This window comes from Onychomys torridus, chromosome 2, assembly GCF_903995425.1.
Source record: "Onychomys torridus chromosome 2, mOncTor1.1, whole genome shotgun sequence".
Classification (NCBI taxonomy): domain Eukaryota; kingdom Metazoa; phylum Chordata; class Mammalia; order Rodentia; family Cricetidae; genus Onychomys; species Onychomys torridus.
The window spans coordinates 17,082,312-17,109,339 of record NC_050444.1 but is presented as its reverse complement, the minus strand read 5'-3'; the positions used below and the strand labels follow the sequence as shown (position 1 = coordinate 17,109,339).

Sequence of the window (27,028 nt, the reverse complement as noted above, 5' to 3'; positions counted from 1 at the left end):
AGAGTCCAGACTTAGGCTGCACTTACTGACAAAAAATATATTCCTCAGTCAATAGTGAGCACAAATATGATGTTTGAAAACTCAATAACATTCATCATTCCGCTTGCTTCTGTGTGGTTTGAATAGCAGGATTCTTTGAAGGGTTGGCTAGACTTTTTAATGATTTTCAATTTCTTTTCCATATGCAAATGTCAAAGGAATGAATCTATTCCAGTTGTTTGGATAAGGAAGTTTGCATTTAATAAGGTACAGCAAGATGTGACATTAATAGACCTCAAAGCACAGCTCCAATCAATATCTCCCCTAATCAGATCTCATCTTTCTAACCCTAGACTTAATAAAGCTCAGTGCTCTCTATCCCTGGACTTCACGGGTCTGAGTTCACTAGCATCAACCTAATTTCTATAGCTTCTTCTTTAGGTGATTGTTAATCCAGGGCTCATCAGGATTTCTTGAGTGTATATATACATACATACATACATACATACATACACACACACACACACACACACACACACACACACACACACACACACACACACACGGTGACAACCACATGCTAGCTGAACTTGAGTCTGAAAGTGAAGTACAGGCCTTAATTTCTGTTTTTTTGTTTGTTTGTTTGGTGTGTGTGTGTGTGTGTGTGTGTGTGTGTGTGTGTGTGTGTGAGGGGTCCTTTTTATTTAGCCTATGTGCTCCAGGATGATGCCCAAAACTTATTAGTAAAATGCAATCAATAGTTGATTATGCTTCCAAGTTCTGTGGGGAACAGCACTTACTGTCTTGGAATTCTTCTGGGTATCTTTGATGTCTGGGATTTGGGCTCAGACTATTAGGAGTGTCTCAAGGAGCTGGGGGCTGAAGTCATCTGGAAGTGTCTTTACGGACCATTCTAATATTAATAATTAGGCTGGGGTGATATCAAGGCCCTGCTCAGTTGGACCTCAGTCAGACACCCACTTGCACATTCCTTTCCATACAGCTTGGGCTTTCTTAGAGTATGGTAGCGCAAGATTACCAGAATTCCTCTGTTTCTGACTACTAGAACAAGTTAATTCTCCACTGGGAAGGTGCAGCTGTAAGGCCTTTTATGCACCCTGCATCAGAAAGCACAGTCTTTGAGAAATGAAGAGAACCTGAATGAAAAATGACAATTTATCTGTGGCTGTGGCGACATTTTGAAGTTAACACATGCTCTGAATGATTCCAACGTACAGCCAAGTTGAGCCCAGCCGAACTCATACTTTGTAAACACTAGATACAGTGCTGGGCTGGAGTTGCAACGTGGAAACACCAGGATACGAAATGCTGGAAAGCAAATGGCCAGGATCCCCGGAACAAGAGCAGGCTATCTCCCTACACTTTGTCTGTGATGTGCCTGGCTTGCCTCACCCTACACCTGATAGTGCCACCATGTGTAAACATCAGAACTATGAACTAAGTACCACCAAGAGGATCATTTTACCGATTAGTAAAACCGAAGTTTAAAGACTTAGCCATTCTCTGGGTCATAAGATAACAAAGTAACTAAAGCAGGCTTGGGCAGGTCGCCAAACCCAGTGCCTTAATTCCAAACTGAACTATTCATCCGTTCCTGAGAGGAATCCAGGAACGGGGACCGGGGTCTGCTTGAGTCCTGCTTCCACCACTTTGATTCCTTCTTTCCACTCATGCCTTCCCTCCCCGCCCCGGAGGTTCTGACCTCGGCCCTTGCCTGTTCCTGACAAAGCCTGGTCTGGGCTGTCCTGCAAGTTGTCTTGTGGTGGGCAGGGTCCCAGAGGGTTACCTCTAGCGTGAGGCTAAGGGTGTGCCAGAGCCAGGAAATGCTCACAGGCAAGGGGAGCTACTTTGTTGCTAAGTGCAGGGATGAATCGGATCCCCAGTGAGATGCAGTCAGCTCATGGGAAGGGGGCGGTGAGAGCCAGCGTGCTGAAGCCGAGAGAGGCGGGAGAGGGAGGGGAGGCGCTGAGCGGAGGGAGGCGCGCGCCCAGCGAACACCCACTCGCATCCGAGCGAGCGCGGGGAGGCAGCAGCTGAGACAGCACCAGGTCCGAGCCGCTGCATCCCGCCCAGTCGGTCTCCGCCTGTGGGCTTAGGCTTCTGGGCTCCGAAGGATGGAGGATTCCCGGGAGACATCGCCATCCTCCAACAACTCCTCTGAAGAGCTCAGCTCTGCTCTGCAGCTGTCCAAGGGCATGTCCATCTTCCTCGACGTAAGTATAGACGAAGGAGTTATGTGGGCATCTTAGGCATCAACCCCTGTGAGAGAGGAGGGGTCGGGCGCAGCCACCGGCTGCTGGTGTTATAAGCTCAGACCTCCACCCAAACTATCTCCTGTCCGTCGTCCTCACCCCACCCCAGAGGACCCTAGGCAAGTGTCAGGGAAAGGACCGCCACCCAAATTGTAAAAAAGAGCTGTCCCAGACTTGCAGCTTTGATTACAAGGGTTATGGGAGACCAAAAAGTTCGACTTCCCAGCAGCCTTAGGCTTCTGCCAGGGATGGAAACAGGAATCTCCATTGGGAGTATAGGACTTGACTCCTGGCTCATCCCTGCTGCCCAGTTTGCTGATAGGCACCACCACTTGTGCTGGGGAGCGTTGATGAGAGCCTTAGAAACTGTGATGCCCCTCAACCTCTCCCAGCTGCCTCCAAAAACAATTTCTTTGAACATAATTTGCTTTTCGTTTTACAACGGTAGCCGAGGTCTCTTTTATGATAGTGATTCTTTTCCTTTTGATGCCCCCTCCGTTCCCCTTTATTCTCTTCCCCTGAGCCTAAATTGTAACTGCGTTCTCCTCTAGCTTTGGATGTTTTCCCTTTGGTCCCATTCCTTGCTTGGGGATTGACTTCCTCCGCATCTCTAACATGATCATTCTTTTCTTTCTGGGCTGTTTGTCTCCCCTTGTGTTGTGATTTCTCCCTCCATAGCAGCTTTAGATCCTAGTTTGCTCCTCGATTCTGCTTGGCTTTGTCCTCTGCTGTTTCCGTTCTGTTTCTCACTCTGCTGCCTGGTTAGGTTCCCTGGCTTTCTTGTCACTGGGTTGCATACCTTCTGGGCTCTGGCTCTGCCTCTGCTGCTCACTTGTCAAATTCCCTCTATTTTACTGGAGGTAGTGTCTGGCTCAGTGGGGGCAGGTCTAGCTGCTGCTTGTTTAGCATGCTGGAAAATGGGCAAAGCATGCCAAGGAGCCCTGCTTGTCCCTGCCCTTCCCCTCTCCAAGCCATCATTTCTTATTAAAGTCCAAGCAAGTGGGAGGTGGGCCAGAGGCCAAATGAAAAATTAAGATATGAGGCAAATACTAGTATCATGATGGCCAGTCAGAGATTTTGAAGACAATGGAGAGAGAAACAAGGAATCCTCATTTTGTCTTGAATGTTCTAGATTTTTTTTTAATTGGCAGAGAAGTACATAACAATAATTAAATCTTGTGTAAGCTACTTGATCTGGTTCAATCCCAGCTCCCGGAGCCTTCTCCATCACCATGCAGTTCCAACACAAGATTCGGGCTTTGGGAGCCAGACATTTCTTCCCTCAAAAACACAACTTTCTGATTTCCACCTTTGCTGCTCCAAATTGTTATAGTTTATTCTTCTTGGAAAAAAAAATGACCTTTACATAGGTTCAGTCGATGCTTTCATTAGCTAGCATTATTTCTTCATGCCCTGCCATTCAGGACATAGCCCTTGAGGAACTAAACTGGGTGAATGTAAAGACAAGCCACAAGAAGACAATCCCTGAGGTCAGAAGAAGTCAGGGCCTTGCTCATCCAGAGCCTTGAGGAAAAAAACTAATCTCCTAAGAAGTGAATTCTGAGATCAAGTAGGACCTTCATCCATCCCGGCCTTATTTCTGCTCTGCCCTCCAAGGATACTGAGTGCTACCTTGTGATTTTGTTTGTTTTTTTGTTTTATGTATCTAACAACTCCCGGTGGTGCTCTGGTGAGGAATGAATTGAAGCTATACAAGAGGAGAGTCAGCCACCCTGACACATTCACCATTCTCAGCTCAAGTCAGTTTTCTAAAACAAAAATTTAAATCTCATTTATTAAATATACACATGGTTGTTCCCAAGTTGTATAAACAGTGTAAGGGCCCTGTCCTGAGGAACTTTCATCTTTGGACAGAGTTCCCTTACCTTCTTATGACTGTTTCTAGAACTGAAAAGAAGAAGAAGGAAAAAAAAAAGCCCATAGGAGAGGCGTGGACATGCTTGTTTTTCAGTGAAATGTAGTCTCAAAAGAAAAAAAAGATTAACTGCAGTTGAATTTTTTCTTGGATAGAAAATATGTTGTTTACACATTTCTGAGTTATTTTGTGAAAAAAATCTAACACTCTGGTGAATTGTGTGACATGAAAAAGGATTGGTTATTTAGGGATCTCTGAATTATTCATTTCTGGATCCTGTTGCTTTTAGCGAAAACAAAATGTGAAACATAAATACATCACTTTATTTGATTAGATTTAGTATATTTTAGTAGCATCGCTAAGAATGGTTGCTGTCTGAATTCTATTAAAATCATAAGGAGAAGGTGGTAGGTATTGCCTGTACTAGAAAAGACTCAGAACCACTGTGGGACTTTTGCACCTCACAGACTAATTTCCAAATTTGGGGATAACTGAATTTATATTCAAGTATCATTGAAACAGTTGATCTTTAGACTTCTTAGAGAAATTGGACCATCATTTGAGGATACTATTGATAATATGACTTGACTCGCCAAGCTGGTTAGAAACCAGAGATAAATGGTTGACATGAACATGAAAATCAGATTTTGTAAGTCATTGTCTTTCATTTTTCTTATGTTACACACAGCAGTTGCCATGAATCTGATAAGGCTGTTGTCTTTATGGGGTCACAGTCTAGAAAACAAAGGGAGAAAGGACACACGCAATGTACATTTGAAGTACTATGGCATGTCAGTGTTTCATGTTCAATTAAAAAACAACTATAGCTAAATTCTAGTTTATACAAACTAATACAGGAACTGCATAAATATAGTCTATATTATATCCCCAAGGTGGCAGATTTACATATAACTTCATGGTAACTACTTGAGAATACCTACTGAGGGTGAGACTTTGAAGACCTCTGCCAAACGCTGGTACCCAAACACGCTGGCACATTGCTGCTGGGCATATTTACACAGTGCACACCTGCGAGTCATGAGACAGGACCCAAACTAGCTCCAGCACACAGCAGCACAAAAGGATCAGAAGGCTGACAATCACCTTCCTTTTCCATTGCTACTCTACTGTCCCCAAGTTCCCTTATTCCAGGTAATGGAGAACAAAGTCATGCTTAAAATGTGAGTCCCTGGAGCAGTCAGGCGCTCTTTTGATTAATTACTGTGCTACTGTGCAGTGGGGAGAATCTTCAGTTCTGCTCCTGACACAAGAGGAATTCCAAAAGAAATGAGTTGCATCTCGGCTCATCTGATGGCACTGCCCTCTTTGAACAAGTTCCTTTTGACCCTTCCTTTGTTTGGTGCTGGGCATCTGACCCAGGGCCTTGCATGCTAGGCAGGTGTTCTACCTCTGGCCCACACCTCCAGCCTCTCGTTGCTTTCAATTGAGAAGGAAGAGGGTCTTCTTCATCTTACTGGTAAAGTGAGATTGAGGCCAGAAGGTCAGAAAAGTGATGACTTTACAGTTTGGCATTCATTTGTTTCCCCATCTCAGTGTATCAACCCCAACCCGTGCAAGGCACATGGCGTGCAAGGCCAGAACCTGGTAAAAACAAAACAAAACAAAACAAAATGAGTACTAGCTTCTCTTTCTAAAGATGTTTGATTCTGAGGCTCGGCACATACTTGTTTGTAGGAGAGATGACAGGGATGGAGGATTGTGAGAGCAGACAGGGTTTTCTGACACCATGATACTATGACTGAATTCTGCTTTCGTCACACATCCCTTGCCTTGCCCAGTCACACATGCACACTGGATTACTTGAATGAGATTGTCCGTTTTAGAAAATGCCAAGTGGAAGGCTAGACAATAGTGGTCTTTGCTGTGTCTTTCCACATAGGATGTACCCAGGGCAAAACTGAGAAGAATGGAATAGAATGTACTGATTACATTTCAGTCCTGTGTTTTCCAGTGTCAACCTCCCTGCAGCCTGAGAGCAAGCAGAGGTGTGGTACCAAACGATCTATGAGTGCCCAGGCTTGTGTACCAGGGCTCATCCCCTAGATCTTTATCTCTGTGTATCAGCTGATGCTCTGCATGAGCTCCAATTTTCTGCTGAACATCCCGGTTCCCCTGGATCCTGCCAAGTGACTGATAACCCATTTTATCTTAAATCTTAACTTGAATCCTGGTCTGAGGCACTTGTTAGTTCAGTGAATGATGATTTATGCTTTCAAGATAACATTTATGTTTAAATGTCCTCAATAACTTAAAGTGAGAAATAAGGAATTTCACTTATGGACATCAAAGAGTATCTTTGGAGGTTAAAAAACAGAATCTGTACTATAATGCTTAAGTTACAGCAAAGTGCAGAATCCCTTGTGTTTAGGCATCCTGCCTGAACATATTTAAACTGATTTACTATCCTCTAGTGAGGGCAGCTGTTAGGATTAGCTGCCTGTGATAACACTGCATACTAAAGTCCATTTTCATTTGCATTGCATTTTTTTTTATTACTTTGTGAGCTCTGAGGCAAAATTTGCAGGAAAGGCAGTTCTATCCATACTTAATTACAAGAGTTTAATAACATGAGCTACTGTCTTAATTTCATCTCTGAAAGCCTGAGTGCTACATCCGGTTGTTGTTTATGCAACAAAATGATGGAAATCCTGGGCCCAACTCCTTAAGGTGTGATTGTTTCTATTCTAGTCATTTTTTGAGTATACAATAGGGTTCAAAAGCCAAACCTTAGGGTCAATCAGAGATAAGAGACGGGGTGTGCTTCCTGCTTCCCTAACTTGGCTGTAGCTTTCAATTTTGGAAGACAGGAAGAAGTTGTTCAGTGGAAGAATGGATCATTAAAGTTTCCATTAGCAACTATGCTGAACAGTAAAAAGAATGCTGTGTCAGTCTACTCGAAGCATATTTCCTATCATGACGTCATCCTCTTGTAGTAATTGAGTTTATTCTATGAAGCAGAGGAGCCATTTATGTCTGATGGTTAAAGTGACACCCATCTGTTGCTGGGAAAGTTCCAGGAAAGACACTTGTTAGAATAATATGGTATTTTATAATAGAAAATATCTTAATGAAGAGTAGATTTATCCATACCTCACCTGTTTAAGATTTAAATGTATAATAAGTGTATTGGCCTTTATAAATAGCCCTAAGGGGTTGTCTCCTTAGGGACTAGCTAGGACCTCAGAGAGTGCCTCTTGGTTTTTCTAATCTCTCAACATAGCTTTCTGGAATGTTGATTTGTTTCAAGTTATAAATTATATTAATTTCAGAAAAAGGCTATTGCAACTATCACAGATGGGGTGGCTTGCACATAAGAACTCAAGAGACCTCAGAGTTGGGGAGGTCAGAAGGGTATAGTGAAGGTGTTGGTAGGAAATAGTTTCTCCCAAGGCTGCACAGTGGTGATCTTTTGTGACTCTATTCTGGCTTCCAGTGGCAGCGTTGGCCCCCATCATTCTAGAATTGCAGCTATATCACTCCAGCACTTCAGTCTGTCATGAACCCTCTTCCATGCCTGTCTCTGAATCGTTGTCTCTTTATAAGGTCATCATCACATCAGGACCCCCACTTCATGAAGGACCCAATTCCAAATAAGTTTGCATTCACAGGTACTAAGAAACTAGAACTTCAACGCCTGCTTTCAGGGGAAAACAGTTCAACCCACAGCGTATATGATAGCACAACGTCCAAGGGCATACCTTGCCTATATCTTTCCAGATTTAAATCCAGAAGCAAACAAAGCTTCTAACTGCTCAAGTGTGGACTATTATTCATTAACCCTAAGGTGCTCATGACCCATCAAATGCCATTGTCAGAACAATGTAATACTGTCAGGCCTACATGCTCCACCCAGCCCTTAAACATAGAAACCAAGAGTAGAGGAAAGATTAGTTTCTCAGAGAATAATTAGAAATCATTACCACTGAGTAATGCACACCAGATGGCCAAACAATCGCTGCACATCAAAACACCTTAAAGAGGGTCCAAGATGACATTTCTATAGCCAAGTATGACATAGTAGAGCTATGTGGGCTCCTGTTTGTCAATCAGTTATTATTGTTCTTTTCTGTTTTTAATTTCCTGTTTTATTGAAATACAATGACCTTATATTAAAGGGCACACATTTAAGGTATCAATGTGTTGAGTTTTAACGTGAAACGTGGGGTCCCTGAAAGCACCATGTCTGGTAGCAAAACAAGCTGTGGAGAGGCAAGAATGGAAACCCAATTCAGCATGGCTTAGCTGGGCTGCTTCATACTTGTTCAATGTCAGACCATTTTATTTTAGACATATTCAAGTACAGTAGAGTTTTGGATAAAGGTTTCCTGGCTACAAGTAGCAATTATCCCAATGCCATGTACACATTAAAGCTTAAGGTATAACTACATCAAAACTCTTTTGCAAAGTACGTGTGACCTCTACCATGAAGATGGGTTCTATAGCCTAAGGGCCTTGATCTGGTATGCTCTCTGATAGAGGTAGCATAGGTGAGCAGCCTATAAAGGACATGTGGCATCTCCTCTGAGGATGGGTTCAGTTGACTGAGAAACAAAGCTAAAGGTCTAGGGAGGGAGAGTCTGGAATAAACATTCTGGGGATTTGGCTTTGGCTCTCCAGATAGCAAAGGTCTCCAAGTCATTAACAACACTCACACCCAGCTTTTGGGAGGAAAACAGATATTTATTTCCTCCATTGAGGACACAACCTCTCATGACTAATGTTTCTGGTTTCTCTATTGCTTATCTGTGAGCACAAAGATCTCATGCCCTCTACAATGGAACAACTAAATTTGAGATCATTTAATATTTTCATTGTCCTCAACATTTTCTTTTACACTTTTATAATCCATAGTTCTTGGCCTTGACTACTATTAGACAGCTTTTGATCTGTTTTCTGTCACTAAATATTATTATGCATTTAAAAACTGTATATACCTAGAATTATACCTAGGCATTTTTGTGTCTAGGTTTTCTACTTAACCTAATTATTTTGAAACATCCAAATTTTTACATGCAAAATACTTTGGATAGCTGATTCTTTTTAAATTGCCTGCTACCTCTTTACAATAGTGATCGTACACTTTGTTCATCAGTTTGCCTATTGATGGACATTTGAGCTGCTGCCAGGTAGTGGAGTATTAAAGAGATGATCTCAGTTGTAAACCATTCTTTTAACATTGGGGTTTCATTTGTTTAATGACAGATTAATTATGTGTAAATATGGCATTCATTGCAATATTTAGGAACAAAAACCTTTCTTCTCCTGCCAATCCTGGGGATTGAACCTAGGGCATCACATATGCTAGGTAAATGCTTTACCACTGAGCTACAGCCTAGGAAAAAAAAGATGATAAAACATTTTCTTCTTTTCTTTCCAGATACTGAGGAGAGCAGACAAAAATGGTAAGACCAAAATTCTATAATTTCTATTTATTAATTCATTATATTTTAGACTATCTTATATGAATAACAAAGGAGTAGAAAGTCCTAGAAATTGACCTATAAAATGTAGTTTTAGCCATAGTTATCATTTTCCTCAAGTTTAGGGCTCCAGATACTCATGAGAAGTTGGCAGATGAACTCAAATTTGACAGAAAGATGGAATTTTGCCTTTGAAGTAAGGAGTCTTGTCATACTTGGACTGTGACTTCTCCCTATAATGCTTGAAAAAAAAAAATAGAGCAATAGCAGCTTTTACCCAGAGTGTCCTGAGCTGACAGGGTGTATTTCGTCTGTATGTCTTAGAGTTCTAAGATAGGAAGCGTCTTAAATGTAAACCTGTTTGGTACCAGCATGTAGGCTCACCAATCTCACAGTGGCCTAAGGGAATCCAAAGGCACTGGAATAGCTGCCTGGAAACAGCCCGAATTATTCTTCCATCTGAGGCATGGGAAACTCTCATCCACAGAGACAAAAGTGAGAGGCGGCAAACCAAAACTAAAAATCTGCCCTGGAAATTTAGAGGCAGCTACGCTAAGTCCAGTTATGAGCTTATAAGTATTTTTTACTCCTTGATTCTGCCAGAAGTTTTGTCCCATAGAGTCAAAGATTGTTAAGTGCATTCTACTGAAATATTTCACTACAGTTATATTACTGATAAGAATGGCTTGATGCTTTCAGGATACGAAGACTTCTTTCCCATTCTGGAAATCTCATTTCTTATCGCCAAGGCAAGATTGCATTCGGATATGCCCATTAAAACATGCTATTGTGTTTGTCTTAAGCATCCAGATCCAGAAGAGCTTTTCTGACACTGCACGCCTTTCTTTCCAATACCTAATTGTCCATCCAGGGAGTTCTGAGAAAGGATCCGGAGTTCGTTAACATAAACCTCGGTCTGACATCAGAATATTTCTTTCAAATTATGTTGAAGCAATTGTTATATTACCAACTGAGGGATGCCTTTTATTCACTTGTATCATTTCATTACTCTTGAATATGGAAGTGAGGATGCTTTTGTATCTGATCCTTTAGCACCCTGCCTGGTATCTGGCCTTAGTGGCCCAGGATACCACAGCACACTGGTCCTTATGCAGCTGCTGTGTATTTCAGCACATGTCTGCTACTCTGATATGCCTGGCCCCTTTCACCTGACACTCCTTATTTTTACAGGTTATACCTTTGTTTCCTTGGATCACAAAATTCTGGTCAAGTCCTGATATTACCTTTTATTGATCACCCACTTTCTATCAAAACTACCATGTTCTACAATCATAGTAAAATCCAGTTACCACAACCCATATTCACAACAAAAATCATCTATGAATTAATTGACATGAATGAATTTAGTGGCTGATAGTAACCTCATGGTTTATGCTGCACAGAATACCTGTTCGCCAGCTCCATTTCCCTTATTTCCAATAACTCCTCCCCTAATGTGATTCCTTTCTGTTCCCTCCTCCCTCCCATTCCTAGTGCTTGGTTTTAACCATGTGAGAAAAACCACCTTCTTCCTGCTCTTAACCTCGCACAGTCTTTGACTGTGTTTACCCTGCCGTCCTCTGAAATACACAGTTTCCTGAGCATTTCTCCATTCGTTCACCTCCATGATACAGACCTGCTTTAACCATGGCTTATTATGACATTTCACTGTAGGAAGCTTGAGAATGTACACATATTGCGTGTGGTCTCGCTCAAAAGGCATCACATTCTAAGAAGTCTCCACCATGCTGCAGGGCCCCACCCACTCTCTGAGTTCCTAACCCTTCCGCATATATAGACCATTACAGTGAAGGGCTGGGGTTGATCCCACGAGATTCCAGTTCGCTTAGCCAAACTTGCTTCTCTAGGGCAGAAATCTGTCCTTTGCATCGACACTATGACCAGTGCATACTTTTACACTAGTGGGGATATTTGCTTAATAAGTTACTAATGAAGGTGCTCTGCCCATTGATACGTTCTTTGATCTGTCCATTCCTCTGTGCCTTCTCTCTACCTTATTCTTCACTCTGACTCTTGGTGTAAAGTTGGTGGAAGCTTAGAGTTTAGCAGGTCTGGGCTTAAATCACAGTTATTCTACTTTGTGACTCTATGTATGTTAGGAATCATTGTAAATAATACATGAAATGAGGTAAAACCTCTGGTATAGTGGCTCACACACAGTAGCAACTTAATTTCCAAGTTGTGAGGTCTTTTTGTGTCATGATGCCTTGGCTATATGAAGCAACTGGTGACCTTTCAGTAATGTCTCCGGTAGCAGGATTTGGTGGAGAGGAAACGTAAGGCTATTTACTAGTCATGTTGAATTGAAAAAGAAAAGTAGAGGGGGGTGATCTTGTGTAAATAAGAAGATAAAAAGTAGCCATCTTCCTGTACCATCTAATTATTGTATTCTATAGTTGCAAATCAGCAGCCATTATGTGTATTTGCTCTCTTGGTAACAGACTCTCATGTGATGGAGACCCATGTGGACAGCTTAATTGGTGCTGAAATAATGAAAGGGATGAGACGCAATAAGAGCTTGCCTGCCGGAGGACGGAATTAGCATTTAGACTCTGTTTGACATAGAAGAGAAGCTGCTGGATAAATGAGAGAAAGTACATGATTAGGGATTAGCTATAATAATGGTGTCCTGAAGAGATGGTTCTTGGTCTGGTTGTTGTTTTTAAATCACAGGCTAGGATCCTAAGCAGAAAGACAGACTTGAAAATAGTGTTGCTTAGGGGAGTTACCAGTTCTTTGATCTCCAAAGCCCAAAATTAAACCCAGAGATGCAGAACTCTGAAGAGCTTCCTCACACATGGCCTGAAATGAAAATGATAGCAGAACACAGACATATTTCAAATTCATAAAAATAATTTACTTGTAATTTTTACTTAAGGATATTTAATTGGCAAAATAGAAATGTGTATATAACATGACATTGCGCCATATGTACTCATTATGCAATGGGTAGCACCAAACTGATTAACACATTCATCGGCACCCATGTACACAGCAGGTCCCCAGAACTTGCTCCTTTTATGACTGGAAGTTTGTATCCTTCTAACAACATCACCTCATTTCTCCTACGCCCAGCACTTGGCAACTACCACTCTACTCTCTGTTTCTATGGGTTTGACATTTTTCAGATTCTACATATAACTAAGATCATACGGTGTTTATTGCTCTGTGTCTGGGCCAAAAGATTTTTCTTTAGCTTAGTAAAATGCAAAATGAAAAGCTTTAGTGATGAACAGTGGCATCCAGTTCCTCTTGTTGATAGGCACTTGCTCAGATCCACTTGTCAGCAAATGGTTAGGGTGGGTAAATGGCGGCTGTGACCTCTGTGTAATGATTAACCTCTGACTGAACTGCCCTGTGGCGTAGTTCTTACTCTAGTCTGTGAGGAAAGGGCTGTCTGAGGTCCCAAAGTCTGAGCAAAGTGCCTGCCATGACATAGGTGCTCAATAAATAGTTATAAATATTTGTAAGAAGATCATTGTCAACAATTTGACCTTGAAGTCTGAAGAAGAAACCAAATCATATGAATTTATTTCATCAAGTTTGACCTTTGATTAATATGTAGCTATTTCTACCAATTGTTAATAGTGACTAAAATTTATGGTTGACTATTATGGCCTAGGACCAATCCTAAGATCTTAATACACATTGTCTTGAATCAGTCTGAAAGTTCACAGAGTATACTGTTTAAAGCCATAGGAAAAACAGAATTTGAGGAGAAAGAGCTCCAGTACCCTGCCTCTTACTCTGTCTAGCTACATAATATTGAACAAGTCATTCATCTTCCCTGTGTTTTCTCATCTGTGAAATGGGTTAATGAAAGTATTCTGTTATAAAGCTGTCTTAAGAATTAAATGACAGGGCTGGAGAGATGGCTCAGAGGTTAAGAGCACTGACTGTTCTTCCAGAGGTCCTGAGTTCAATTCCCAGCAACCACATGGTATGAGATCCATCTGTAATGAGAGTATACATAATGAATAAATAAATCTTTAAAAAAAAAGAATGTTTTTTTTAAAAAAAAGAACTAAATGAGATTTTACTTTTGAAGCATTTTACTTTTTATTATTTTATATTACCTATACACAATAATGGATTTCATTATGAAATTTCTTAATGAATAATATATTTTCTCTCTCTCTCTCTCTCTCCCTCCTCCCTCACTAATCCTTTCTCTACCTACCTCTTCCCAGTTTTCCCCTCTTCTTCTTCCATACCTTGTTTCTTCTTCTTTAATTTTAGTGACTTACTGAGTTTCATAAGGATTTCCCACAGGAGCATGCTTAAAGCAAACATTTTTCCTTCATCAGTTATTAACTGCTCACACATTCTCAGGGAAGAATGAAGCCCCCACACTTCCTAATTTCACAACAGGGTATTGGCAGGTCCAATCTTGTGCAGACCTTGTGTGTATTGTCATACTTGCTGTGAGGTCAGGAATACAGTAGATGTGTAACTCTCAAAAGTCAGGGTTCCACATTGCTCCCCACACCTTCCTCTCATTTTTTTTTACACTTTTTTCTCTCCACTTCTTCAACAATGTTCCCTGAGCCTTGGGGAGGAGGGAGGTGGAGACAACTATATTATAGTTGTCTCACTTAGGAGTGGGCTTCAAAAGTCATTTATTCTCAGTTCTTTGAGCTATTAAAAGTCACTGCTGACAAAAAAACAGAGATGCTGCTTTGACCAAGTTGGTGGCAAAACTCTTCTGTGTATGTAGCATTGTTATTTTGAAGGTAATTCAACAGATATATCCTGTCCATTCAGCAGAACAACAACAGTAGCTTCCTCACTTCAGATTCCCTGCCCCAGCCATGGGCTGTTGATCTTGTTCACAGTACCGTATGTGAAACTCCCCAGGTAAAGCAGGCATCAAATCCAATCAGGAAATGGTAGGTTACCTCCGTGATAGGTTTGCCACTGTTTCCACAGTCAGCTCATCTTGCCTGCCTCAGAACTGTTGCATGCAAGGTCCACAACTTAGTAAGGCTATTGATGACAGTTTTTCACCAGCAGTGCAGTAGTAATTTCAATCCAGGTAATAATAGCTCATATTTGTATCCATTGTTTCTTTTTTAATTGGACCAAATGAAGCTATAAGGGTTAAATAATTATCTTTGAGTTACATCTCATGCTAACACAGAACCAGCATTATGAACCAAAGCTCCAGACTTTTTATACTCCAAATTGACTTATTCATTTTCTTATATATGTACACATATGCATTGTATATATTTTAGCATGTAAATTCATGACTATTAGTTGTAGTTGTAACCCTAGTCTATAAAAGTCCGGTGTTCTGTTTTTGCAATACATGATAATTATATTATTTAATGTGTTAAAATATTTCACTGGAAAGCTGAAAAGGGTATAAATGTATGACTAGCAAATCTCCAGGAAATAGCATTAGCTAAGAAAAATCCTGGGCAACAGTTCACATACTGTTTATATATTTTGAAGACAACATTGGGTTATAGTCAGTGAACAATGAATTGATTGTATGAGGATTGATTAAAAAGCCTTACGAGATCATTTCCAAGACTTTGGTTTATTTGATCCTCTTATGAAAATAAGATAGGTAGAGACTAAAACAAAGGTTCAGCAGGTAGAGCTTCTTTACAGAGAGGTGAGGTCTTCACCTCTAAGGCTCACCTTGGAGCCTTAGAGAGGTCTATGGTCTTTGGAAACTGTAATGAAGCTGTGCTTGCTGTGTGCTTCACAGACAGTTATCCCTCCACCTTACACAGCTCAAATCCTGCCTATTTGTAATCAGGAACATGGCCCCAAACAACATGGAAAGATTGAGATGTATGCCCAGAAATTAACATTATCAGCACAAGGTTGATTTTTATTTCATAATTTCTCACTCATTCCTTAAAATAGATATGAAACAGAATAAGACATTTTGCTGAAGGACTCTCAAATAACTCTGTGCCCACAACTCTTCTTCAGTATAATGGAGAGTCAACTAGACACCTGCCACCCTGGAAGCCAAAGCCGTACCTATGAGCAGTGAGTCACTTAAGCTATGCCCTAAGAAGGACCCTGTTAGGAGTGGCATACAGTGCTGAGAGTGTGGGAAGAACTCTAGAGTGCAGATTCTGACTCTAATGGTTTATTTTTAACAAAATAAGGGCAAACAAAGTTTCTATTCACATAGTTCTTTTTTTCTGATATGTAAAGCAGTTTTACACTCACAAATGTGTCCGTTTTCTTCCAGAAGTAGAAAATCGTGAAAATTCTGGTCTTTACATAGCAAGGCTTATCAGATATCACAGAAGGAAATCTAGATTTAACTTCTGGGCCCAATAAATGGCCACTCAGAAGTCAGGAAACAGAATACCAGGGAACAGAGTAGAATTTAGTTAAAATGAAATTGGTTTGTTTGTTTTTTCTTTTATCTTCCTTTTTTTTTTTGCCAGTAAAAAAGTTTTATTAGGGCTGAGGAGACACACATATACAGCAGACACACAGAAAGAAAAGACTTTCTGTGAAGTAGGTGTTGGGGCGGGACTTGGGAAGCTGAGCTCAACTTCTCCTTGAGGTCTTGTGCTTTTAAAGTCTCTGAGGGATGGTCTTTCCCTAATTTAGGGTTGGTCATTTTGGAGAAAGACAGGATGGCTCCCAACTGTTATGTAAACATGTCCTGATCCAACCTTGCACTTAAAGCAGGGGGCCTGTTGGGAGGAAAGGAAGCCCATAAGGCCTTTGTTACAAACTGTCAGTTTCTTGGCTGAGCAAGAAGCCAGCCATCTTGTAAATTCACTACTTTTATTACCTATCTATGTCCACTCTCCCTCTCTCTCTCTGTCTGCCTGTCAGGAACTCTTACATAGGCCCTCACCCTCATGGTGCCCAGAGGTCATCCTAATTGCTGTCAGTAGGTGGGGCACAGACTGTCTTTCCAACTGCTTTCAACTGGCAGAGGTGAGATAGAAAGGGTAGCAGTTTGAGTGACTCAGAGGAGGGGTTACATAAGAGACCATGATAACTCTTAACAGATGGAAAAGATACAGAACATTAAGATGGCCATTTGATGTCAGTGTGCATCCTCGGAGCATGCTATTCCAGTGAGGTACCCAAGTGTCAAACTCACAGGTTTGGGGAAATTATTCACCAAGTGGTGTCCCTGAGGCATTGCTGGACAATCCTATAAAAAAGACCTGATGGGATTATATTTCTCCTTTACATTGTTAATTAGATCCTATGTCTTATGGTAGCTTCAGCAAATGGACTCTAGATTTTACTCAGATGGTGTCCATTCCCACTGGACATTACACCTGATCCATGGGCAAAGGCTTCTCTTGCTGGGAAGGCATTGGCCAATGAGACAACTACTTCAACTGACTTCTGCAAAGTTTCAGACATTTGGTCCCTAGGCAGGAGTCTGGTGTGACAGTCAAAGTTCATAGTTTTGAGGGAGAAAAATATTTGATTTAGACATGAACTATATGTTATAATGAATGCCATGGTAGAAGTCTTCCCTGGGGGCCATCCTGGAGTAATCTTTCTGTTTGTGTGTTCAGAATTCTACATTTGCTACTCATTGTCCACAGGATGAAGCACAGGCTCTTCAGCAGGACATTACCTACCTACTCACCTCCATTAGTGTCTGTAGGACACTGAACTCCAGATGACCTCTCTCTGTGTATATGTACAAATTCTGTCTGCTGGAAATGACTTTCAAACTATTGGTCTCCAATAAAGTTTATCCTTTCCATTCAGCCTTCTATGAATTCTGTTTGGCAGAATATGCTGGCAAGTTTTATGTCTACTTGACACAAGCTAGAGTTATCTCAAAGAAGGAAACCTCAATTGAGAAAATGCTTCCATAAGATCCAGCTGTAGGGCATTTTCTAATTAGTTGTTGATGGTGGAGGGCCCAGTCCATTGTGGATGGTGCCATTCCTTGGTGGTCCTGGGTTCTATAAGAAAGCAGGCTAAGCAAGCCATGGGAAGCAAGTCAGTAAGCAGCACCCTTCCATGGCCTCTGCATAAGCTCCAATCTCCAGGTTCCTGCCTTGCTCGAGTTCCTATCCCAATTTCCTCCAAAGATGGACTATGATCTGGAAGTGTAAGCCAAATAAACCCTTTCCTCCTCGACTTGTTTTTGATCATGGTGTTTTATCACACCAATGCTAACTCTAAGACAGCAGAGGAATGATTTATAAATAAGGGTCAATTTTTCAAATCCTTTTGACACCTATAAACATATACCCATATGCTTACCTCATGGGACCATTGAAATTGAAATCACATGAAGATGTTACAAGTAAGAAATGTAAACTTAACAAATACTAATGCTTCACCCAATTACCTTAGATTCTTCCATCTATAGCATCATATATCTATATACTTAGCACATTGTACAGCTAGTCTATGGATGTGTTCCCTTGGTCTCTATAAAGTTACATAGTTATATAAAGGTTTTTATATGTGTGTGTAAAAGTTATATAAATATAAATGTTTTATGTAAAATTATATATGTATAAAGTTATATAAATGTATATATATAAAGTTATGTATGTGTGTGTATAGATACATATATATTCACTTTTCAAACAGGGACTTTACATCTCATTATGCTGAGCAACAAGTGTAACTCCTGATCTGTGGTAGGTTTGTCATAAACATGAAATAGTTGTGATGCTATGAAGGGAAATGAGCCTAATTTTGCCTGGGATGTTGAGGAAAAGTTCAGTTCATCCTATTGAGGGTTTAGGGACAAGCGATTCCAGGGGAGTGAATTAGCAAGAGCTCAGTCATAGAAACTGAGAATAAGGAAGACAAGTTCTCAAGTTGTAAAAGTATATATTATACAGTGCCCACACCGATGTCTGAAACTTGACATCTGGTCCGAGCCCCCTGCCCTACTCCTCGGAAGTCTCTCCTGTCTGAGGACAGGGCCGCCGATCAGCATCGACTCCAGCCAAAAGCTTCAGCCACTCCCATGTCCCCCTCTTCTAGCAACGATGCATTCAATTCATTAGCATGCCTGTCGGTCCACTGCCAATGTCCAGTTCCTTCTCATCCCGAGTTCCTGATGTAGCCTCTGTAGTCTTCTTAGCACATCGTAAAACCCACCATAGTAAAGCTATGGAAGGCGTCATAGATCAGCGGTAAAAGAACAGGGATGATAGCATGAATGTGGCAGTTTTTGACTTATAATTAGCAAAGAACTATTAATTAATTGAAAGGTTAGTTAGAAAAATGAAGGAGTTCAACAGCACATACTTGTGCTTGGCAGTTGAAGTGGGGAGCACTTTTGTTTTCTGGTTTCAGTACCCAAGGTAGGTAGTAAGACTGCTTGTTTAGAGCCTCATATTAAGAGCTTAGTTCTTTGCAATGCTTGTATCACTTTTATTTATGAAAGTTCCTACAAACATCTGTTATATTTCTGTGTTTCTCATGACATTCTAAATCACACATAAATAGTTTTGTAAAACTCTGAAATTTAATAGTTAGTATATTACCAAGTTTTATATAATCTGTAGAATATTAGTTCATGCATCGAATGAAATCGTTATAGTACTAATAGTAAAATACTAATAGCATTTCTTCATACCAGATGCTAGCCAGTCTGCATGAGACTCCACAGACAGGGTGGTATCATTGTTCCAGTTTTATGTGAGAGTAATCTGAGACAAAACTCAAGGACATAAAGGTTATAAATAAAGTTTGTATCCAGAGTCCCTTCTAATTCAAGGGGGCTTAGCACCTAACTAGGGCACCTTATTTGCCACAGCTCATCTCTGCAGAGTGTTGCTCTGTTCAGAGTAGAAATATTGATCTTCTATAATAGATGAATAATACTGAGTAACTCAAAGCAATCTGAGAACAAAAGAGAGGAAATGTGGAATTATCCTGACTATTATCATGTTTGAAGATGCATGGTATAATGGAGATATGGAACCATACAGATCAAATGTTAACCTTGACTTTTCTGTTTTTTTTTTTCATTTGCATATACACCAGATATTTTGATCTATGTCCTTTGTGTGCCAGAGAATATCCTAGTTTTTGAGGATACAAAGAGAAAAGGATATATAAACTTTAGAATACATTTACTAGGCTATGATGTTGGAGAATTAATCCCTATGAGCATATTTTCTTGCTTTTTAGGTAGGAATCATAAGACTTCATTTGTGGGGAAATTGAAAAGAATAAGAAAGATCAATCCCCATGGATGGTGTTTAATATTGTGAGTAATCAAAACACGTCAGCTTCCTTCACTTATTCTCTGTAGGTCCTAAGATAGGATTCTTCAGTGTAGATAACCAGGAAAGGTGGACTGGACCTGTACTGAGTGAGCTCTTGCTAGACTTCATATTCATAGAGCACACTACGGATTTGAGAAATGACAGGGATTCCTCTTTAATACTGTACATTGATTTGAGAAAATTTAGTCAATAAGAAACCTTTAGTGATATGAAAGGGGATCACTGCTGGCAGATGGTGGCCCGTGGGAACTTAGTATCCTGTTGCACGTGGAAGCTGAATAACAATGTCTTCAATGATGCAAAAGAAATCCAGAAGCCTCGGTGACTAATAAGACTATGGGTGTAAAAAATTTCAAAGAAGGGAGGTCCCCAGGCATAGAGTGGCCTAGGAAGGCTTATGTAATAATTCTGTACCAGTTCTCTGAGGAAGGGTAAAGGTTCAGAAAACCAGAGGAAAACAAGGATGTATATTCGTTTAGGACCAATTAAGTTTGAATTAAATTTTTTTAATGGTGTAACTAAAGTTGAGAAATCGCCAGTTTTTAACATTGAAACACTCAGAAATAACTGTTTTCTCTCTCCCTCTCTTTAACTCTGCTTCTCAGTTGTAGTTTTCTTCTGGCTGGTCTGCTAGGTGGACTTTCTTACCTGTGGTGGCAAGCTACCTCCTGAACAGCGTGCCACCAGTTCAGTAGGTCAAAAATGACAGGCCTTTTCTCCATGATGAGTTCGTAAAAGTCTGGAAGTTTTCTCTGAGTGGCCAACTAGTCACGTGTCCACATGTGACACCACAACAGAGAGAGAGAGAGAGAGAGAGAGAGAGAGAGAGAGAGAGAGAGGGGGAGGGGGAGGGGGAGGGGGGGGGGAGGGGGAGGGGGAGGGGGAGAGGGAGAGGGAGAGGGAGAGGGAGAGGGAGAGAGAGAGAGAGAGAGAGAGAGAGAGAATGGGGTGGGATATTTAAAGCTGCAGTCCAGTGCGAAAGAACTAGTGATCTTCCGTGTAAAAATCACTGTTTCAACCAAGGAAGGGAGAGTGGCTTCTGATGAAGTGAAAATGACAGCTTTTCTTCTCTTGGAGGAAAAGCCAAAATGATCAATCAGGAATGAAGGTGAGGTGGGGGAAGGGAAGCAGGTCAGCTATGGGCTGAACTCTCCTAGGTCTGTGTCAAATTTATTTCTCACTTCTGAGTTAAGTTTGTCTGTAATTGGAGCATGCTTTGTGCTGTTAATTCTGAATCTGTGTCCTCTATAAATAATTAGATGTTCCTCTAACAAATGCTTTATTTGTCATTATCTGAAAGCCTCAGTAACTGGGGGTGTATTTGGTTTCCTTACTTCTAATCTCACATAAGATGTTATTGTTAGTTCTCAGTAGAAGTGACATTAAATGTCTCCCTTTTTCAGTGATATACACTCATTCTCTATGTTTATTTTTTTTTAATATCCCCATCACAATTCCAAAGTAATGAAAATATTCTGGTTTAATAGATAGATTTCCTGGTAAGTGTCTAAATATTTGGTAGCTTTCCTAATTTGCTTTCTGATGCTATGATAGACACCAAAGGCAGCTTGGGAAGGAAAGAGTTCATATTGTCTCACACTTCCAGGTTATAGTCTGTCTCTGAGAGAAGTCAGATAGGAACTCAAGCAAAACAGAGGTGAGAACCTTGGAGGGATGCTACTTACTGGCTCACTTCCTCTCTTGGGCTCTGCTAGCTTTCTTATATAGCCCAGGCCTACCTGCTTAAGGATGATGCCACCCACCATGGGCTGGGCCCTCCTACATCAGTCATCCATCAAGACAGTTCCCCACAGGCATGCCCACAGGCTAGTCTGATGGAGGCAATTTCTCAGTTGAGGTTCCCTCTGCTCAGATGAGACACAAGCGGACAATAAAAACCCATCAGTATATTGGCCATCAGGGAAGAAGCAGATGTGTCTGCATAGGCGCATGAGCCCTCGGTCTACCTGACAGTAGCCTTGAAGACTGGCCTCCAGGAATGTATCCCAGGAGATGTGCTGTGACCTCATGTCAGCCATTTTACCTCTTTATGTTTTCTGGTTTGTTTTTCTACCTGAAAATAATAAGAAGGAATAACTATTCTATGAAGTTTTTATAATGACTACAGTCAATAAAATATGAGGTAAAAATTCTCAAGGGCTGGGAGATAGCTCTGTTGATAGAGTGTGCCTCGTGACTTCCCTTCTTTTCTATTACTGTAATAAAACACTCTGACTAAAAGCAGCTTACAGGAAGAAAGGGTTTAATCTATCTCATATTTCCAGGTCACAGTCCAACATTGAGGGAAATCAGGGTAGGAACTCAAGGCATGAATATGAAGCAGAAACTATTGAAATATGCTGCTTACTGGATGGTTTTCTGGCTCAGTCCCATGCCACACCTAGCTAACTTCCCTATACAGCCCAGGACCATCTTCCCCAGGAATAGTGCTGCACACCCACAGTGGGGCTAGGCCCTTATAAACCAATTAACAACCCAGCCAATTCCCATAGACATGCCCCACAGGCTAATCTGATCAAGGCAATCTCTTAATTAATCCCTGCTCAGGTGACTCTAGCCACTTAGAGGTGACAAGCACAGGACATCTTGCATGAATGAGAACCCAAGTTCAATCCTAAGAACTCATGTGAAAAGATCTGGGCGTAGAGATTTATGTTTATAATTCCACCAGTGCGGAGGCAGAGAAAGGCATAGTTTCTTGGGTCTCAAGAACCACCCAGCCTAGCCTACCTGTTGAGTTCCAGGCCAGGGAGAGATGCCACATCAAAAATAAATATGGCTAACACTGGAGATGTGATGCCCAACACATACTGAACCTCCTGCCCTCCACATAATTCTTTACATTATAACCAGTAAACACATTTTAAAAATTAAAGGTACCAAGACTATCTAGGAAGTTTTCATGAGCCCAACACCTAACTTCTCATACTATTAATATCTTACATCACTATGATATATTTGTCACAATTAGTGCACTGTGATCATGGACATGCTTTTGGTGTCCTAAGGTCACCAGAGTCATTCTGAATAAGAAACATAAGACACTGTGTTCCACTTCTGGTGCCTCTTTCTCAGATGCTGGTTTTTCGTGGCTCTAAGTCCAATCGTTCTTTCCTTCTCCCTAAAGAACAGTTTCTAACATTTCTTTCAGGGCAGCTCCAGTGGTAATGAATTATTTTGCTTTTGTTTGTCTGTAGAAATCTTTATTTCACTTTCTCTGTTGAAGCACGGCATACTGGATATAGAATCCTATGTCATGACTGTTATTTATTAAGCAGCACAATGTTATTCATTAAGTGGGGCTGTTTACCGTGCAAGAAAAGCCACAAGGTACGACAAAACCCACTGTAAGTGTTTATTAAGGGGAGGAAACAGAAGGGGTGCTTAGGCCTATGAAAAAATCATGCAGGAAGAGGAGAAGGGATATGTGGAACCTGCTTTTATAGATTCTCCTCACACATGTGCATATGGGCTTATGTAGCTATACCATACACGCAAATAGATTACACCGTCATGCTGTGGGCAAATTACGAGATCATGCAGCGCACGGATTACATAGGATGTAAAGGCCCTAGGATGACTAAGCATCTTGCCTGGCTACTGGACAGTGCATGTGTGGTCATGTAGCTGGGGGAGTGGCTAGGGATTCTAACAATGATGCTTTCCTTAAACACTTTAAATACTTTCATACATACTCTTTTACTACTGGTCTGGCTTCTAGAGAGTCCATTATTCTGTATTCTCACCCATAGTCCTCATTTAATGTTTATCTTGCTGCTTTCTCCATGATAAATTTCCTCCTGTCCTTGGCAGCCTTCAGTATAAGTCTGATATGCTTAAATCTGAACTACACGGGAGTTGGATGTTATCTGATCTTATCGGAGCCCCTGCAAAACATACTCGGTCCTTTTGGCGCGACTCAGCAATCCTCCCCAGATGTTCTTTTTGTACCATAGATTCCGGTATTGTTGTAGACAGATGATCATGTTTTGTTGTTTTGATTTTGATAAACCGCAATATTTAAAACCTTCGAAAATGTTCAAACAACACATGAATGAAATCCATAGAAATTTACAGAATTGTTTTCAATGATCAGAAAAAACTAGACTTAAATTTCCAAGGAGGTACAAGGGTGAGCTTGGCTCTGTTTGTTGGTGTATTTTGGCTGTGACCTGGAGGAGACATGGAACCTCCCACTCCTTCCCCATGGCTCAGGGAGCTCTGGGGAAGAGGAGATGGTAATAATGGGAGGTGCTGGGGTGCTGGGTGACTCCAGTCAGTGTATTCCAGGAACAATATGACTGCAGAGGTGAACTCACAGACACTGTGGTGGCATACACAAGAACTGCACAGGCACAAGTCAGGTGGGGTCAGAGCACTGCGCGGAAGTGGACATAGGTCCCACCCCGAACCAAGAAACTATTTGCAAACCATACCCACTGACAGAGGGAAAAATCAATTTTCTCCAGTGGAGTGTCACTAGGGTGGGCCCCTTACTCAGGAGTAATTGGTCAACAGACACACACACACACACACACACACACACACACACACCACCACCACCACCACCAACAACAACAACAACAATAACAACAACAAGAAATATTTGTTTTTATTTTCATTGTTCTACGGTTTTGAGACAGAGAGCGTGCAAACAAAGTCATGTGAATAGGTAGGGGTAGGGAGATTCTGGAAGGAGTTTGGAAAGGAGAAATCATGCCCAAAATATACTGTATAAGAAACTTTAATAAAAAAGGAAAGCCTGTCTTAGAAGTTCATAGATCACATGACGGAAATTACTATTGCTGGCTAGCTAAATATACAAAATGTCAATGTGCCTTCTAAATATCTGTTTATACTCTTAGACTAAGGCTACCCACAACTCTAATAAGACAAGCTTTTTTTTTTTTTTTTTTTTTGCAGTGAATGGCAGTCAATGCATAGACTCACGGCTGCCCAAGATGCTGGGAATAATAAGAGAGTTTGGTCCTAAACACGTCATTTATGCTAATCCTTGTGAGGCTCCTGGAACAGTGCAAGGAGGGAATGAAAAGAATGTAAGAGCTGACAGAAGGACAAACATAATATGTACTCACTCATAGTGGATACTAAATGGGAGGGAAGTGATGGCCAGACTGCAACCCACAGCTCCAGAGAGGCTAGCTAACAGGGAAGGACCCTAGGAGGGACACGTGGATGATCCTGGGAAGGAGAAGTGGATGAGATCTACATGAGTGGACTGGGTGTGGGGGGGTGGCAGAGGGCGAGGAGTCGGGGATGAGAACATAGGGAAATGGGAGGGTCAAGCTGGAACAGGGACAGAGTGGGAGGGCAGGGAGGCAGATACCATCATAGATGAGGACATCATGGGAATAGGAAGAGGCAGGGTGCTGAAGAGGCTCTCAGGAATCCACAAGGGTGACCCCACCTTGGTCTGGCAGTGGTCCAGATGGTTCCTGGACCGGTCTACTCTAGTGACCAGTCTAGTGAATAGCCCAATTGTCATCATAGACCCTTTGTCCAGTGACAGATGGAGGCAGATACAGAGATCCACGTCCAGGCACCAGGCTGAGCTCTGGGAATCCAGTTGATGAGAGCGAGGAGAGATCTGCAGGTGAGGGACGTCAAGATCATGATGGGAGGACATGCAGAGATGACCAGCCACACTAGTGGAAGCCCATGAATTGTCCAGGAGACTGGACTAGGCCCTCTGGATACGGAAGACAGTTGTTTGGCTCTAACTGTTGGGGGGGGGCACCCAGGCAGGGGGATCTGTCCCTGGTCTATGGGCAAGCTTCTGGAACCTGGTGCCTGTGGTGTGACACCTTGCACAGCCTTGGTGCAGTGGGAAGGGGCTTGGACCTGCCTAGGCTCAGTGCACTGGGCTCTGCTGACTCCCCATGGGAGACCTTGATTTGGGGGATGTAGGGATGTGGGGTGGCTTGGGAAGGAGAGCTAGGGAGTGGGAGGACAGAGGAGGGAGTGTCTGTGGATAGCATGTGGAGTGAGTAGAAAATTTCTTTCTTAATAAAGAAAAATGAAAAAAAAAAAAGTGATCTGAAAGATGGGGGGAGGCAGCAAAATCCCTTCCTCCAGACACAGTACTCACATGTGGTCATAACTCCCAGCAGTTGAGATTACCTGCACTGGGCTGGAACAAGACGATTCTCAACTGTTAGTCATGGACTGGGAGGGGCTTCAGGGCCTTTATTCCTCACTGCTGACTTGTAGGCCACTGATAGCCACTGTCTGCAGTTGTGTGACCACCAGTAAGTATACTTGCCAGACTCCATTGGAGAGTTCCAATCCCAAAGTTACACAGGTGGAGCTGGCGAAACCAGAGCGACACAAACAGAATGAGAAGGCATAAACAGTGGGAAAGAAGTCACCCACCCGGGAAAGAGGGAATTTGGCAGGGAAGGGAGAAAGATGGGAGACAGTAGGCGTGAGAACTAATCAGAATTCATAATATGCACGTATGAAGGTGCCAAAGAGCAAATTCAATTAAAAATAAAATAAATGAATCTGAGAAGGTCAAAATGTTCAGGACAAACGTGATTCTAAAAGAGAAGTTCAAAAGCCTGTGTACATTGTGGTAAAAGTGAAGCTTTGTTCTGGAGGAAGGAGGGCCTCTGAAGGCACGTCTATTTTGTGAGCCAAGTTCTTATTGTTTTCTTCCATTTCAAAAGAAGATTTCAGCAGGAATATTGAAGTTGAAATAAAATATATTAATAAAAATATAATTGCCTTATTAATACCAAATCACACCAGGGGTTTTTCACTCTTTCTGTTTAAGCTTTTGTTTAACATTTTAGTACTAGTCTAGAACTACTGGAAAGGAATTCTTTGCAGTTGCTTGTTTCATAATGTGGCAGCCTGTCATGAAGACTTTTGAGAATGCTGCATGTGATAAAAACAGCTTTCAACACATACTTTCCTCTCTTCAAGCCGGGACTGCAATTTAATGCTTACATTCTCTTATTATATATATATATATATTGCCAATAGATTTTTTGTTATTTTTTTAAAGCAGGGCACATGCTAGCCAAAGCTTTTATTTTTATAAAATGTGCATTACTGCTTGAAATCTGTTATCCTTGTTATAAAGCAGCATACCTCAGAGGCCTACCCCACCTGTAGGAAGCACAGGAATCCACAGTTCTAAGGCCTGGTTCAACTCACCCGAGAATATTAAAGGCT

General features: G+C 41.5%; 1 protein-coding gene across 1 annotated transcript in view; it reads left to right on the top strand.

The window, feature by feature from the left end:
* Positions 1-1,984: 1,984 nt before the first annotated feature.
* Necab1 (N-terminal EF-hand calcium binding protein 1) overlaps positions 1,985-27,028 on the top strand; it is a 152,222-nt gene continuing 127,178 nt past the window's right edge. The window contains exons 1-2 of the mRNA XM_036178394.1: positions 1,985-2,213; positions 9,527-9,551. Coding sequence (XP_036034287.1) covers positions 2,115-2,213; positions 9,527-9,551 — 124 coding nt within the window. The 5' untranslated portion in view covers positions 1,985-2,114. The remainder of the gene's footprint in view (positions 2,214-9,526; positions 9,552-27,028) is intronic.